Source organism: Pimephales promelas, chromosome 8 (genome assembly GCF_988280905.1).
Source record: "Pimephales promelas chromosome 8, fPimPro1.hap1.1, whole genome shotgun sequence".
Classification (NCBI taxonomy): Eukaryota; Metazoa; Chordata; class Actinopteri; order Cypriniformes; family Leuciscidae; genus Pimephales; species Pimephales promelas.
In genome coordinates, this window is record NC_142776.1 from 9557469 (window position 1) to 9575251 (window position 17783).

General features: G+C 37.6%; 1 protein-coding gene and 1 long non-coding RNA gene across 2 annotated transcripts; both read right to left on the bottom strand.

Moving 5' to 3' along the window:
* Positions 1–743: 743 nt before the first annotated feature.
* Positions 744–2025, bottom strand: LOC148977643 (uncharacterized). The gene is made up of 3 exons (XR_016169604.1): positions 1863–2025; positions 1236–1328; positions 744–883 (listed from the first exon to the last, which is right to left on the bottom strand). It is a non-coding gene; the product is annotated as an uncharacterized LOC148977643 (long non-coding RNA).
* Positions 2026–12162: 10137 nt separating this feature from the next.
* gca (grancalcin) lies at positions 12163–16550 on the bottom strand. Its single transcript, XM_039689556.2, has 8 exons — positions 16390–16550; positions 13646–13810; positions 13502–13571; positions 13337–13380; positions 13077–13224; positions 12831–12944; positions 12634–12692; positions 12163–12465 (listed from the first exon to the last, which is right to left on the bottom strand). Exons 1-8 carry the CDS (start codon positions 16411–16413, stop codon positions 12439–12441), a joined length of 651 nt encoding a protein of 216 aa, XP_039545490.2. The 5' UTR covers positions 16414–16550; the 3' UTR covers positions 12163–12438.
* Positions 16551–17783: the final 1233 nt, after the last annotated feature.

The following is a 17783-nucleotide window of genomic DNA, read 5'->3' on the forward strand; positions in this document are numbered from 1 at the left end:
ATGGCAGAATGGAATTTATGTAAACCTTAAATCATATACTAATATATACTCATTAGTCATTATAAGCAAAGTGAGATATTTCATGCCTTTATGTGTTATAAATTTGATGATTACAGCATATAGCTATGTTGAATTACCGAAATAAATTAACTTTTGCACAATATTCTAATACATAAAAAAACAGTTAATCTCTCGCTTCCTCTTCTGTACAGGTTTTATGAGTTTAACATATCCAAATATCATCATAGTTCAAAATATCTTGGTCACAAATTATTTTTTTAATGTAATATTTTGTGTTAATACATCAAGTTTACGCATGACCCATTTATGCAAGTGTGATAACTTTTTGTTAAAATAACCAATGTCAGTTGTTCAGAGCAAATCCCTACACAATCGAAGGCTGCAGCTTTAGGACCCCGGTTACAGGACCCTTGTTTTAGTTTGTATGTACATAGTTCGAAAGACATTTAATCTCAGGAGTATTTTTATACAATGTGTTTTTTTTATTCAAAATGCATCAGAGACATTTACAAAAATGTAAATTCATACAAAACAAATTAAAAATGTATATCAATCTTATTCAACTGAAAAGTGGTGTGAGCCCTAGTTTCTTGAATTATGCTGTATATTGATTAACCTACTTAAGTTTAACTAATTTGCTCATTATCAGATAAAATAACGATGGAATCAGCACATGCAGTCACTAAATGATATGGCCAGAATATCAGAAGGCAAAACTTGAGAATGATTCAAGCGTGAATTTATTTATATATACATATGTATTTATTTATATTATACAAAAGAACAAAATTATTTATGCTAGAACAAAAGCACCAAAAAGATCCCCCGTTTTCCACCAGTTGCTGCAGGAATGGCTTCAACTCTGAGAGAGAGATAAATACAAATGAGTTTAACATGTTCAAATAAAATATATATTTCTGATTTAACACTAAACAGTTATGAAATGTTGGAGTTGTAGAGAGAGAAAGTCAAATTGAATATTCATGTTACTGACGTAATTCCAAACTCCAAATGTGTAAATGTAAAAGTAACAGCCAACAATTGAATGGTCTCCTTTCTTTCCTCAATTATTTGTCAATTTGTCAGTTAAAATCTTCCACTTCACTGAAATAGTTATGAGAGAACAGTCACAGTTGTGTTACTGTAACAGAATTATCAGTAACAAAAGGGTGCACTGGGCATTGTGCAAAAATAAAGATATAATCTACTCTGACCTGCAATGATAATCCAGACCAGAAAGGAAGACCTGCTCAGCCTCCTGTGAGGAGATATCCCAGCCAGGAGACAGCCAGGGCATTTATGATTGCCTATGGAAAAAGTAGATTTAAATGTACAATAATATATCTCATATTCTTTTTCAAGCAGAATAAGATTTACAGGATGTAACGTCACACATAAACACTAAAATAATATATTTTTATATTTACCCTTAATCCAAATAACAACATGAAATTGGTGAAATAATAATAATAGTATAGTAGACATAACAAAAGTTTCAGTTGAGAGTATACTGATACTAAATACACCAAGAGACATCACAGGGGAGTTAAATGACCAATATGAAAGTTGAAGATAATTCATAGCTCTAAAACAACATCAAACCTTATTGATTCGAATTACGTCGATATTTTGACAATTTATTACATATCGCGGGCTTTCGCGCTAATTGCGGAGCAGGCATGCTAGTCAAGTGATCAGCCCCACACATTACAAACTAATAAAGTGATAAGAGCAGCTTACAACATGCAACATCTCATTCTCATACAGCTCATTCGTATTATGTTAAACAGTGTTTATACTAAAACCGCAAGTGTGTTTTGTGCATTTTGTTTCGCAGTTACCTTCGTCTTCTAGTCTTCTCTTCTCGATAGTTCTTCCTGTTTTTAAATGTTAACGAGAATGTGTCCAATTTGGGCATGGGCGTGGTAGCTTCTGACGTCACACTTGGATGGGGCCGGGTTGGATGTCCACCGCAGGATGCAGCGAGAGGCTTCTCGGATATTTCGATAACAAGATTGTGGGGGTGGGAGGGAAGGCTAACTTTCGCGTTCGCGAGGCACACACGCAAAGTCTCTCCCTCTGTACAGTGCACGCGCAGCGCGCTGTATGTTATGCGCGCAGTATGTCTCGCTCTAACATTATATCCCGGGAGATTTTAACTAATTTGCGGGCATCAGGGAAACTCTATCAATATGGAATTTCCGGGAGACTTGGGATGTCTGCAATGTACATTTGACACATCTTTTCATGTCGTGTAAGTATTCAACCACAGCTACAGTTTCACAAAATTAACGTTAAGGGGGTCGCACACCGGACGAGAAGCGGCAGCGCCGCGTCGCACCACATAATTATTCGAACACATTATTATCTATACCGGCGGCGCCCAGCAACGTTTCAGGACCGTGTTCAAAACCCTGCTGCGCCACAGAGCGCCATTTACATAGTTTTATATAAAATTGTAATTATTTTTGCCTCAAACCGTTGCTAATGGATCCTGACTTTGCCCTATGCTGCAATATGCATTTAGTTTTGCAGTCATTTACAGAAATCAGCTGCTTGAATGACAATTACTGATTATTATTAGATTTTTTCAGGTGAGATTCTCAATTCATTCTGTGAACGGATTCTCTGAGGTAAAGTTTTCAGAATGCAGACTCAGCAACGATTGTATTTAATTGTACAGTACAATAGAACAGACATTATCTTCATTTTCTGTCATTAAACATAACAATTTTGCTGGCCATGCACTGATGAGAAAGTGCGCGTCCGGTGTTCGACGCGTTACTGTGGAGTTGTCCTAAACGTGGCGCGGCGCTTCTCGTCCAGTGTGCGACCCCCTTTACAGCCAACAGTTCACATTCCGAGAATAAATGAAAAGAATATATGTGCTCCATTCCATAACAAATGCGCGAAACAAGCTGTCGTTTGATAGACGCTAACGCCATAGGCGGAGTTTGACATTCGAGCCAGGGGGGGCAAAAAAAACAAAAAAAAAACAAAAAACATGTTAAATAAACACATATTTATTTTTATCCCAAGAAAAAACAGTAAAACAATACACTGATATTTTATTGCCTTTATGTCATTGTAAACAGCTAGAACTTCGCATTAACAGCCACTTCGCGTCGCATCTTCGTTATAGGATCATGAAATGTGGACCACTTTTGCACTGTTAAAATATTATCTTCAACCTTAAAGTTTTCTTTCCTTTTTTCAAAACACATTCTGGCAATGATAATGATTAAAAAACTAGTTAAATTTCGCATTTATACTTCATGAATCATTGAAAAAATTTTAAGACACGGGATTAGGCTACCTATTGGTTTTGATGAGGGGAAAAAAAAAACTTTACGAGTGCGGATTAGAACCTCGAACCTCCCGAGTCCTGGATCTGGACCATCACTGTATACACGAAAAAGGGAGTATATATTTTATATACTCACTATACACATGAAAAAAGTGCTATACTCTGACATTGTGCTCATTTTTATTTATGCAATAAAGGGCGTATACTTTATACTCACTATACTCGGACATTGTGCTCATTTTTATTTATGTACATCAGAGCTACAGAACATCGTCTTTCAAAACATGACCTACTCGAAAGAGAGAAAAAGAATGAATGCGTACCCAGCACTTGTGAAAATGCCCTTTCGAGTACGTCTCTGTCCCCAGCACATTTCAAATTGACGCCCATTTATCGCAGAAAAGCTTCTCTCAGAGTTAGATGACACAATCGACCGAGTGAGCGATAACTTAAAGAGATTGGGGTTGGTAGTTTTTTTACAGCCTTTTTAAGAAAATGCGATTACCCGTTTCAGCCACCGGGGGGGCAACGCTCCCCCTGCCCCCCCGCAAACTCCGCGCCTGGCTAACGCACAACTACAACTACCGCATTTGTCCAGGACTACACGTAGTAAGAGCGGAAACCGAGGTAAGCGAATATGACGCGATTGACTCGCGACTCCCAGCTCACCCCTGCTGACACGTTCCGTTTCCTTGGTTAAAATCTCAATTTTCTCGCGATTTAAACATTGTTTGAAACATTTGGAATATTGTGAGTTATCATCTTTACTAAATATATAACATGGCCTTGTGATTTTGGGATATTTTAATGCAAAAATCTTAGGTATTGCACCTTTAAGGGCGAGATTAAAGTAATGCTTTGCAATATTGTGTTACTTCCAATATTGTGTTACTGTTCATGTGTGCAAATTCACTCATGAACCTATTAGCTTTGCATTCTGCCATTCTGGATTGCAGAAGAAGAAAGTTCATACATCCTTACTATATTGAAGGCGAAAATCAGTTTAAGTCTTAGTTCATAAAAAGAGTAGGCCAAAAGTAGCTGGATGACCTACAACTTTCAGTGAGATTCTGAAGTGTGCATACAATGGACACTTTCCTATCCCATGTGACCACAGGAGAGCATGACTGCATGGTGGATGAAGTACGTCCGAATTACATACATATATAGAAAATTAGCAGTCATGAAGTACTATTAAAAATAATACCTACTCAAGAGAGTATGCCTCTGGCTGCATTCAAAATCGCACCTCCCTACTATGTCATAAACGAAAAACAGTGTATTCATAAAAGAGCTAGACAAAAAATCTTCAGGCGAGATTCTGAAGTGTGAATCCGGTGAACACAGTACTATCCTAGTACGTGCCACCGCAACGCAACTGACGCTGGTAGGACACGTGATAACGACAACATGGTGAATGTAGTATGTACCCATAGACATATACACGATTTCGGATACAGCCCCTTATTTTAGCAATATAAAAAAGTGATGTTTTTTTGCTTATTATATTCATATTTGAACCCAGTTAACAATTTTTGGTTCCTAGAACGTTCTTATTTGGTTTCCAAAAATAACCAAGTGGGAACATTCTGTGTTATACTAGTCTTGTGGTGAACAATTAATCCGTGCAAGTGAATATATATTAAAAAAATGTTTTACCTTAGTAATCTTTAATCAAAATCTGAAAAGTTACTTCCGGTCTGGAACGGTTTCTTTTTCTGATGACGTAGGCTTCACAGTTTGGGTGGGGAAACGCTTAACCACTCCCCTCAAACCGTTAGTTTGCTATGGTAAATGGACTGCATTTATATAGCGCCTTCATAGACCTAATGGCCACCAAAGCGCTTTACATTTTGCCTCACATTCACCCATTCATACACTCATTCACACACCGACGGCGGTGTCAGCCATGCAAGGCGCCAGCCAGCTCGTCGGGAGCAGCTGGGGTTAGGTGTCTATGAGCGAGAGATGGAGAGGAGGAGCGCTAGAGTAAAATCCTGCCCTCTGTTCAATATTCCGTTTCACTTGGAAATACGTCACTGCACTGGAGAAAAATCGTTTGCAACTTCCGGTTCACGGGGACTTTAACGTTACTGGGAACAGGATAGTCGAGCAGCAAAGACATTGTTTAAATAAAGTGAGATTAAAGTATATTTGTGTTATTTAAAATTTCATTTTTATAGTTTGTATTTCACTCATTTTATCAAACAACTCTTTGAACTAGCAGCTACATATTATAGATAGGGATGCACCGATCCACATTTTTTCACTTCCGATCCGATCCCGATACCTGACTTTGGATATCGGCCGATACCGATACTTTTCCGATACCAGAGCTGTGTTTGCTTTGATAGTATTTATCATTATTGTTGATTTTATATGATGCTGAAATAAACTCCTCTCTACAGGCAAGGATGATATGTACATGTCAATATATATATATATATATATATATATATATATATATATATATATTAAAGTAAACAATAGATAGACAATTAAACAAAGATACACATTATACAGGCCTACACAGTGCTTTAATTTCAGGAAGGTCTACAAACATTGTTCAGGTATGGTCTTAAAAAGAATTATAATAAAGTAATCAAAAGTAAAATAGCACTGCAAAGTTTATCATAGATAGATTTATGCTTATTAAAGCTGAAGTAATTCATTCAAGAGCTGTGAGTGATTTTCTCTTTGCCTTTGGTTGTTTGATTCTCAGTAATCGCAATCGTCACATTTATACTGCTGCCCCTTTAAGAACGAGTTCAGATTTCATAGTCTACTGATGCACCATATTTTCTCCCAAATATTTCCATAACTACGTTCATTTTAGACATAATAAATTGTTTAAGTGTTAATCTCCAAGTCGGTCGGTTTGACATTTTTGTGCAGGCTACATTTGATCGTTTAGACGCGCATATGAAGCCCAGATTATAATTTGCTTGTCTTGTTGCGGTCTGTTTCGGAGCGCGCCGCACTGGTAACAACATCTCTTGCGCAAATTTTGTGCTTTTAATAGCTCTTTTTATTATTAAAAGCGTGACGCAATTTAGTAACAGCAGAGACTGCATTTTACTACAATCATCGATCGTGCTGATTCTGTCTTAAAGTTTGAGTTTTAGGGAGAAATGACAGTGCACCGCCGCGATGGGAAGGAAGTTGGCTACACAGAATGCGGCTATTGTTTAATGTTTTTTTTTTACCTCAATATATTCTTTAATATTTGGAAATCAGACTAATATCACAGATCTAAAGTGTAACCAGGCTACGTTTCCTCTGTCGTCACTCATTACGCCGGGGCCGGGCTGTCATGTTGTGCTTGCTGTTGCACCGCGTGAGAGATCTCTCTCTTTCTCTTCTGGACTGCGAATTGCAAACATGCATCAAATAGTTTAATTAATACGGCTTTGCAAACATTGCACTTTGCTGTCTTGCTCTGCACTGCAGCGGTGTTTCCAGTTCCACCATATGATTTCCACACAGCGAACATGTTATAGCTCAGTGCTATCCTGCTAGCTGGCTGCAAACTGCGGAATGGATTTCCTGAGCGGGGGTGTGTCTCATTGAGCCCTATGTTTTACAGTCACTGATTGAGCTGCACCTCCGTTCAGGATATCCATTCCACAGTTTGCTGCCAGCTATAGCAGACTAGCAGGCCCGGCGGGAATCACTTTTGGAGTCATTTCAGCAGACAACGTTAAAGCGCATACATGGATCATAAATATCGGATTTCTCCGCAGGTTGGATCGGAAAAATCCGATACGTGAATTATGCTGGTATCGGTCCCGATGCCGATACTGGATCGGATCGGCCCCATCCCTAATTATAGACATAGAATTTCAGTGTTAGGCTGCATAGATTAGGTCAGCCAGAACTGCAAACACTTCCCATAAATCCTAATGTACTCATTGCATCATAAGAAGAATGGCGTCTACGCTAATATTAGTCTCTCTGTTTATCCAGAGTTTACCGCAGTCCGCCGGATCCAGATCTGATGAAGGACCAGGGGGGTATTGCACAAAAGCAAGATAAGGGATTAAGCTGAGATTTTCCAGTTATCCTGGCTGAATTTAGCCCTAACTCGGTTGCACGAATGGAGGCTAAATTAATCTACATTAAGTTACTATGGAGATTTACACTTTGCAGCTAGCCTGCTCCAGAGCAGGCTAACAACCAGGCTAAGATTAATCCTAGTGATTTATCGACTAGTTCCTCCCTAAATCCTACAAGATATTAATGTTTTAGTTACTTTATGCTCCTGCATTAAAATATTAGATATACTGTCATTCATCTAAGAATGCGTGCTGATATTTTAGTTTTATTAAAAACTGCTGTTCATTTCACTGTCAGAGGTTTGATGAATATATTATTTGAGATTCAAAGCGTTTATTGGCATACACCTGCAGTGAGGAAAGCAGATTTTCCTGAGCAATTATAACTTTGCTGTCCACAATAAATGCCAACACAATGCAAAAGAACTATACTATACAATATGAGAAATAGAAAGACTATGTATATCTATGCAAATATAGAGTAGAAATGTATAGTTGAATGATAAAAAAAATTAGAGGCTATTTTATTGCAGTTGATGAGATAATAAGAAATGGCTCATTAAGTCGTAAATGTGGTTTCATGTAACAACAAGGTCAATATATAGTATATATAGAGACTAAAGATTTGTTTTTCCTATTCACAATGGCTTGCCCTTTGTTGGATGATGTAGTTGATGAGGAAGTTTTAATACTCAGACGAGCATTCAGCCATGAAAGAGTCATCCGAGATAGGGCAGACCCATTGGAATCACTGGCTTCCCTTAATAGGCCTGTGGTGCTGTGCTGTGGTGAAGTCTTGGGTTGGAGGGCCACCCCCGTACCAGATATATGACTTTTTTTTATTGCTAAAATCAGCACAGACCATTAAGACCCCGTTTACACCTGGTATTAAAATGCGATCTGTATCCAGATAAGTTATCCGGATAATAAAAAACGCATGTTAATGCAAGGTGTAAACGCGTTGTGATTGGATCGTGATCGGATCTGCCTGACCACATCTGGAGGTAGTCTGGCTCGCATTGTGTCCGGATCTTTACTAGGTGTAAACGCAATCTGGTTGTTGAAACCACATATGTATATTTTACTCCTCCCAAAAATGCTAAAAAATAAACGAGTGAGAGCGTGTTATATAGGCTATATGTCATGTTATAGCCTAGTCAGATGCGACACGCGACACGCATCACCGCAGATGAGCAGCTGAGCGTCTATTCAACGTGCAAACATCGCAAATAAAAGTGAAAGTAAGTCACAGACGCAGTTAACACATCTTCAAGTAAAGAAACGAAATTATCTTACCAGGCCTGTTGCCACTCTCTCTTATTGATGTCTCTGATTTGGAAATTAGCTGATGATCAATAAAATGCCGCTCAGATCTGTTGCTTTTGGTGGCGTGCAATCCAATAAATCTGCATATAACGCAGGAGGTGAAGATCGGATTTATATCCGTTTTGCAAAAACACATTTATGTGGCCAGGTGTAAACGGAATCAGTACTTATTATCCGGATAACTTATCTGGATACAGATCGCATTTTAATACCAGGTGTAAACGGGGTCTAAATGTCAGCAAACATGTCACCATGTTCTCTGCAGACAAGTCACTTACCAGCCTGCAAAATATTCTTGTATTTAATCTAGACTTTCTGCCAAGTCCTTTTTTGGCCAGACATGTTTGTTCTTTAAGAGGAATAGATACAAATGATAAAATAGATTAGATGGATAAAAATAGTGCAAAATATCTGATTATAGATTACATTAAATCAATTAGAAACAAAACCTACATAGAAATAGATAAGAGTAAAAAGATTAAAGAGATAATAGACATAAAATAAACTAAATATGTAAAATATACACATAGTAGATAAGTGTTTGCAATTATTCTTCATGTTAAATGTAAGTCCACTGGTCACATTTAAGGCAAAATATACAATTATTTTTTTAAATGACAAGTAACTCCTCAAATTGTAATTATGAGGGTTACAGTGGAGAACTGCACACTCAAATGCTCGGTTGTTTTAAACCAATTTTGGGTCAAATATGGACAAACCCAGCTGTTGGATTGAATTTATTAATTGCATTTTTAAATCCAACATTTGGGTTTGTCCATATTTGACCCAAAATTGGCTTAAAACAACCCAGCATTTTTTTTTAGAGTGTGGTTATTTATGGACTTAGCATTCAATCGGTCTGCTATTGTTTGCCAGGCATTCTCTCTTTGTTTTATTACAGCATCTGTATTGGCTTTTTTACATATTATATGTTTCACTTCTTCATACGTTTCCATAAGAAGCTGTTGCTCATTAGGTGAAAAGTATGCCGCACGCGTTTTGTCCATTTTTGGATCGGTGATTCTGTGATCGATTTCGCGCTCTTTTTAAGAATGCCGTGAACGTGCATTTATCCAAACTATATACACCTGGCTTGACATCAGGGCCGGCTCTAGGTTATTTGGTGCCCAAGGCGAGAGTGCCCTCAACCCCCCCCCCCCCCCCCCCTTGAAAAAAAAAAAAATTCAGCATAAATCTGAAAATTCCTACACAGAAATGAAGGCCTAGTACTAGAGCATAAATGCAATGTATCATTAAAAAAAATTCATATGCAAGCTAATGTAGTTGAGGAATTGTGTGGTATATGGATACAAAAGTACTGTATATCTCCAAAAACACAGCATTACTGAATAGATGAGAAGTAAACATATATATATATATATGAAGAGTTCAGATGCAAAAGCCTCTAAGTGCCATTTGAAATTTTCTTCTAGAATGATCATTTTTATCAAGCTTGCATATTTAAGTTCAGTAATTTCACTTAAATGGCAATGAAGATTACCTATTAATTGTTATTTAAGTGAAATTACTGAACTTAAATATACAAGTTTGATAAAAAATCATCATTAAAGAAGAAAATTTCAAATGGCATTTAGAGGCTTTTGCATCTGAACTCTTCATATATATATAATATTTGTATGATTAAAAATTTATATTTTTTGTACAATTACTCAATCAATTGTTGGGGTCGTATAGACCCCGAAGCCCAGAAGTGTAAAAAGGAAACGAAGACCATTTGAAGGTTAATATAACGCCGACGAACTAGCGCTGATGAAAGCCGACTGTGTTGTGTCGCCTCTCGTCGGGGTAAAAGCTGCACCTGAACACACCGAGAGAACTGACCGTCAGCTATAATGTGCGTTCTGCGCCTGCGTGCAATGAGCCAACTGTCTATTTCTGCAGATATATTATTCGTCAATCAAAAAGGAAAACCGACGCTGTCGGCCGGCTACAGATACCGTAAACAAAGCAGCGCGTGCCAACCATTTTGAATATACGCGGGCATCCCCTTGTCAACATGTCGAATCGGGCGAAACAAAGTCGACGAGGACTATTTTGAGCCGAAGGCACGGAACAGTGCGTATCACACGAGGAAACTAAAGCGCTAAAACCAGCTGTCAGATGTTTTCGCGCCACTCCCGGTTGCTGAGCAACGCGCGTGAGTTTGACAGCTGCCTGTCGGAGTCACTCAGTCGTTTTTTAGGATTGTATAATCTTGTAAAAGAAATGGACAAATACAAGCAGTGTGTAGACGATGCACAGTAAACGTGTACAGCGTGTACGCAGCTTTCATAATACGATACATACATTTAATTAACTTTTTTTTCAATTCTGCAATTTGCGCCCCGTCCAGCAGATGGCGCCCCAGGCGGCCGCCTGTCTCGCCTGTCGGCAAAGCCGGCCCTGCTTGACATAGCCGCGCGTTCTCATCCTGGCTCAGCAAACGTGCAACGGATTAAGCCAGGATGCACTGATCAGACTAGGTCAAACCGCGACTGTTCAGTTATCCTGGCTTTCTTAATTCTACTTTTGTGCAATACCCCTCTGCGCCTGGACACGACAACAATGCAGTCCTGAAGTGTCAACTAGTCTCTTCCCTGTGAAGGCCTCCTTCCCTTTACTTCGGTACATTCGGTACAACTTTGTCAAAATGATTCCAGTTCAACATTCTGTATTATGAATTTTTAAGGCCAGACAAGTAATTTGTTGAGGTAAATTTGTAAAGAGAGACTACACACCTACACATTTATTCAAATACACGCATACCGATAGACTAAACCCGTAATGCGCATGTGCACGCCATCAGCTTTTTCACAGATTCGCGTTTTTTGAAGTTTACACAGAGATGACGCGTTTCAAAATGCTTGTACCTTGGATCCTATTTCAAGGTTTGTGTTCTCAAGCCACCAGGCACTGTTGTTGTGCGGATGACTGGCCGAAGTGTGGTTAAGTTAATAACTAATGATCTTTGCAACGGAAGTGAATCAATCAAAACTAACTTTAGCTGGACAATAACCTTATTCTAGAGCTGCTGTAATGCCAAAATAACCTCTGTTACTTTAATTTCCTATAATCAATGTAAAGCTGGAAACAATCTGGTTAAAAGCTATATAACTAAAGGTCACTTGACTTGAGGAATACTTAATCTGTTTTTGTGCAAGTGAGACGAGTAAATACATGCTCACATTTAGTCTAGAACTACAAACAAGCCAGCTCATGTTTAGCCAGCACACACGGCACCTCTGCACTTTCTCTCAACAACACACAGACAGGAAAGCTGTCAGTAAATAAATGTAAATTAAAAAGCAGTATTACTTTGCTAGTTACTTGAAAAAAGTATTCTGATTACGTAATTGTAACACATTTCCCCCAGCACTGATTTTTACTACATACATGAACCACAGCAGCACATTCCCACTGTCCTTGCAGCTAAATAAAGCAAGAACACAACTCTTTAAGATGCACCATGTTTTATTGGCAAAATACATGGTAAGTGTGGTTATATTTTAACATAATAAACAGAATTTATAAAGAATGAATATGAAAAAGATCATTTAAAAACAATTGAGGTCTGCTTTGGCACATATAATGCTAACAATATCGAGTAATATATGGTTTACTCCTACGTTCACATATAACATTATACTGGCATTAGCAAATATATTTCTTCGCACTTTCAGTCATTCAGTGCTCTTCCTGGAGTGTATACTGTATTGTCATTAATCCTCTTCAGAGAGACATAGTACACAAGAGAAACTGCAAGAGGAAATTGAAGATGTTACAACAGCTTCCTATATGCTTTCAAGAAGTAACCAATTTTACTTCTACAATTAATCAGTAGAAAAACATCTTAGATTTTAAAAATAAGTGGAAGTGAGGCTGAAAATATAGGCAGCTAAATGGGAAATTTTTGTCTTAACTTACATCATCATACTGGAAGTTCACCATTCCCTGCTGCATTGTATCTCTCCTCCTAAAGTTATCTACATAAAAACAAATAAAGTCACACAGTGTTTGATCAAAAAGACAATTAACAGAATATTTAGTATAACTATAATCAGTGATTATAATAGTCAAGTTTTGTATATATTTGCATTCCTAAATTTTACAAAAAGCCTCACCTGTAAGTGCCCTTAGCCTCACACAACACGCCACATAGTCATCAAAGTAGATCTTTCCATTCTTGCTGTAGCGTTTGATGATGGCATTCTGTGTCTGTGGGCTAACCCGGAAACCTGTGCGATCATGACACACATTTTTCTTTGCTATTCTTTGAGAGATATTTTACCCTGAGAACAAGCTACTTTTTGATCTCAGTCAATAGAAATAGACTAAACTTATACTTCTATGAAAGCGGTCACACTCACCCATGTTAGCAAGGCACTGGGACATCTCATGAGGATCCACAGTTCCACTGCAGTCCCTGTCCACCATTACGAAGTTCTGCTTCCAGCCGTTTAGCACAGTGAACAGTTCTTTAAACTCATTGAAACCCATCTTTCCGGTGTAATCTCTCTGTACACACCTGCTTTAAGAATCTTAACCACATCAAGATGTTGGGATACTGCATGAAGCAAACTTTTGACTCAAGTTGTACAGAGTGGTTTCATTTTTCTGTGAAGGATACATCCAGCATGGAAATCATAATCCTGCAGGTTTCCAAACTGAAGGCTGCAAAAAAAAAAAAAAAGTGTGAAGCCGCGCAAGTGAGCATGATCCACTCGCTCTGTATTATTGATTTGCTAGTCCAAGCATTTGGAACTAAAAATCCTTCCACGATATTTGCACTCACGATTGTAGGTGCCGCTGATTCCAGTCTGGGTGAGGCACCTTTGAAGTTCTTCAGCATCAACTTCACCATCCTGACATTAGATTTATGTTTACTACATGAACAACATGATGCGACAGAAGAGACAGTATAGCTAGCAGCTCTCACCTGACCAGCTATTGCTGTGAAATAGCCCCACATTGGGTCCTGGGCAGGAGCAGCAGGAAAAGTCCCCTGGTACGCCCCATATTGTTGTGGTGGGTAACCACCTGCAGCAGGGACCCCTGGCATTCCCATACCCTGAGCAGGAACTCCTGGCATTGGACCACCAAACTGCAAGTAAAAAAGTGACACTTTTAAGCAGCCTACTGTACTGATCGGAAAAAAATATATATATTTGCCTGACAAACCAAACCTCAAAGTTTACTTAATAATCAAATGAGTTATATATACACCGAGCTGCATACAAACATTTATATTGCACATATGACAGTGGTATCAACCTTTTAAAGGGGTCATAAAATGCCATTTTCATACAATTTAATTTGATTCTTTAGGGTCTAAATGAAAAGTTTGTAATATACTTTAATTAAAAATTCTCATTAGTATTGTAAGAAAATACTAATTTTACCTGGTCAAAAACAGCTCTGTTTTCAGCATGCGGTTTCAGTGCATATGCATACTGTATGCTCTGTTCTGCGCGTTTTGACACAACTTTGCCTTGACAACAGTTGAGGGTATATTTTGGAGAGAGAATGGCAGCGGGAGTCTCTGAGGACTCACCTGTGCAACTTTAACATTGTAGCCGGAGCTACTTCTCTCTGTTTACCTCTATGAGTCACTTAAGTACTGGGCTACTCCGCAGTGGTACGACCCGAACCAGTCCAAAATAGTCTAAATATAAACTCTTAGGTGTATAGTCTATAGGTGTACCATAGTGACCGTAGCTGTAGCTTTCAGTAAAGCAACTCTGCAACTAGAAGTTGTTCGAACTTGTTCATCAAAATGAACAAAATCTTTTCCCGAGTCAATTTGTTAATTCCGTTCGTTGAATGAACCAAATGACACAGAAAAAGATTAGCTAATTTTGATAAACGAGTTCGAACAGGAGAGTCACGAGCAAGGCGACCATTTTTTTTTTTTTTTAAATAAGCGATCGTTTCGCTTGATAAGACCCTTATTCATCGTCTGGAATCGTTTAAAGCCCTTTGAACAGTTTGAAGTTTGTACTGAAAGTGTCTTTTGGACCTTGAACTGTTTGGTTCCCAGTAAAGTGCATTACATGGACAAAAATCCTGGAATTTTTTCATCAACAATCTTAATTTCTTTTCGACTGAAGAAAGAAAGACATGGATATCTTGGATGACATGGGGGTGAGTAAATTATCAGCAGAAGTTTTTTTAAAAGTGAACTACTCCTTTAAGTAAAGAAGAAAAACTGAGGTGGCTACAGTGATATGACATGCCAAAAAAGCACAAACACAACATTGTTTGAATTTAAAATATCTTGGTTCATTGAAATGCAGATCGATTAAAAACAAGAAATAATTTTCAGATGTAAATTTCGGTTCATGGGTTCAAGTGTTCTGCCCATGGCAACAGCCCTAATAGGCTACAGCTATATAAAATGTGCAATCTAAATAAACCGTTAGTGTCTGTTCAAAAGAATGTATCAACCAACTAATTGCTGAACATCATGTATTACGCCACTTGGATTTGTTTCAACACACACACAATTGTCCAATTAAACTCATAACTTTTTACTGGGTTTTACCAAGAGTACAGACCAATCACTATTTGGCCTATTAAATAAACTCCAGCCTACAGCTTGTTCATAGATAAAAGGCTATACATGGACTTTCTGTGGTGAAACCACATGTGCTACTATAGTCATATGCCTGGTTTTTTTTTGTTTTTTGTTTTTTACTTTAACCTGTTAATGCTAAATTAGACAGGCATATAGAAAGTCATGACTTGGAGCAGAAAATGTCAATAAAACTGACAAAATATATAAATAAATATTTGGGCTTATACACTCTCAGAAAACAGGGGGGATCTAACTTTAAGGGCAAAAACAGGTTTCCCCAGTGGCAAGTCCCGACAGTGTAGGAATTCAGCCGGAGAATTTATTTTATTTGATTCATTTAACTTATGTTTTTGACATAGATGGATGACGTGCAGTGAAGTGAAATGTTATGCTTAAAACAAGACAAATTATTTACCAATAGGTTAAACAATTTTAAATTTCAATACAATTTGCTAATGTTTCGTTCTATGTTTCAATGGAAACGACAACAATACAAAAATGTTATGGCTTATGTATTGTATTGTTGAAAATGTCCTTGCCCTTAAAAAATATGTGTGGGTGTGTGCAGAATTGATTTCACTTGATTCATTTAGCATGTTTTTGACAGATGGATGACTTGCTGTTTATATATATATATATATATAAAATAAAAACATCTAGACATGTGGAAGTGAAAGTTTATGCTTAAAACACATTACAAGACATTTTTAAGACAAAAATATTATTCCACAATTTTAAATCTCAAGATAATTTGTATTAGTAATGTTTATGTTTCAATGGAAAACAAAACACAAATGTAATGGCTTATGTATTGTATTGTTGAACATGTCCTTGCCCTAGAAAACCGGGTGGGCAAATAATAGCCCTTAAAAAGTTACATTTCTGATACAGGGCTCGGGTACCCGCTGTGGTCTATGGCTAATCCATATTAGAGGAAATGTAATAATTACCGCTACTAAATTATATGTAATTTATTAAATGTAACAATTTGGTGCCTAACAAGACATAAAGTTACAGATTTTTCAACCAATCTGGCGTTTCTTAAACTAGCTAATTATCAAATTATTTTTACATTCTACAACATAAAACATTTAAGTGATACTTACATTATTATACCCAGGATACGCCATACTTAGTGATTGCACCCTCAAGGAACAGAAACGACTTAAAACGAATCTTACGGGAAAGTTTTCGGCCAGTCCAGATCACTTCCGTACTTCGACTGTTACGGGAAGTCATATGATGACGTCATTGGAATCAGCGTGACTGACCTTCCTTTCTTTCTTTACTGTTCTGTCTATATGTGACTGACAGCGATTGGGTGACTCAGAGCCGTTAAATGGTTTTCAACGGCTCTGGTGTGACTGACTAAATACAAATTATTTAAATATATATATATATATATATATATATATATATATATATATATATATATAATAAATAACTTATTTATTAGCTTATCTTTAGATAGGGTGACTGACTGTGGTCGCTGACTCGCTGAGTTTTAGTTTAACCTTACGTCATAAAACATGCTACATTATCTATGTTGAGCCGATTTAGAATCATCGAATCATCTTCAAATGGAAAGCGAGCGTTCATAGCCAACACGGAAGTCGTATGGCCATTTCAATTTGACTGATAACCTTGGTGGCCAATGATATTGCGCAGTTTTGCTTTTTAAATGCATCATGGGAAACACTGTAACGTTCAAAATGATCACAGACGACCAAAAGTATCTATTTCGAGGTGTTGCGGGGAAATGTATCAGGCATCTGAAAAATGTATTATTAATTTAGCCTACTAGCAGTAGCATAATATCAATACCGTTTAACATAATTTTTTTTAAACATTGATTGCTATGAGGTTCACAACTGCCTCGAAAAGTCTCAAAAAACCTCCAGGTACTGCATCAAAAACAAGCCTATTCTCTTGAAGATATTGGAATCCCAAATGTGTTTAAAAATTCAGTGTATAACCATTTTACCATTGTAATGAGTACAGCTGTATATGATTGATTCCAGCAGATGGCAGTAATGTGTTGTATAAGATGAAGTGCATTGGCTAAAGAGTGGTGTGGTAATGGAGATATGCTGTGTACAACCACGTGGAATAAAAGAAGCCTGTACCAGTCATTTCTCTTATCTTTATTATTGTTGCCTGAACAATACAACCATGAAGTTTAATCATATGGTTTAACACCATTTTACCATGAAGTTTAATCCTATGGTTTAACCGCTTATATAACACCAATCTGTCATTTACGTTGAGAACCAGCGGTCGGCGCTAAAACACTAAAAGTAGAAGCTAGCAGCTCCTGTGCTCAACCCACCAACATGACGTTTGGAGGTAAGTTTTGGACAATGTTTTCTTCCTTTCAGGATTTTTTTTGCAGAGAACGGAAACATACAAAATAGAAAGCATACGTAATCAACCACAACAATAATAACGGAGACAACTCCTTCCATTCAGAATGTTTAAGTTTTTGACGTCATAACACACC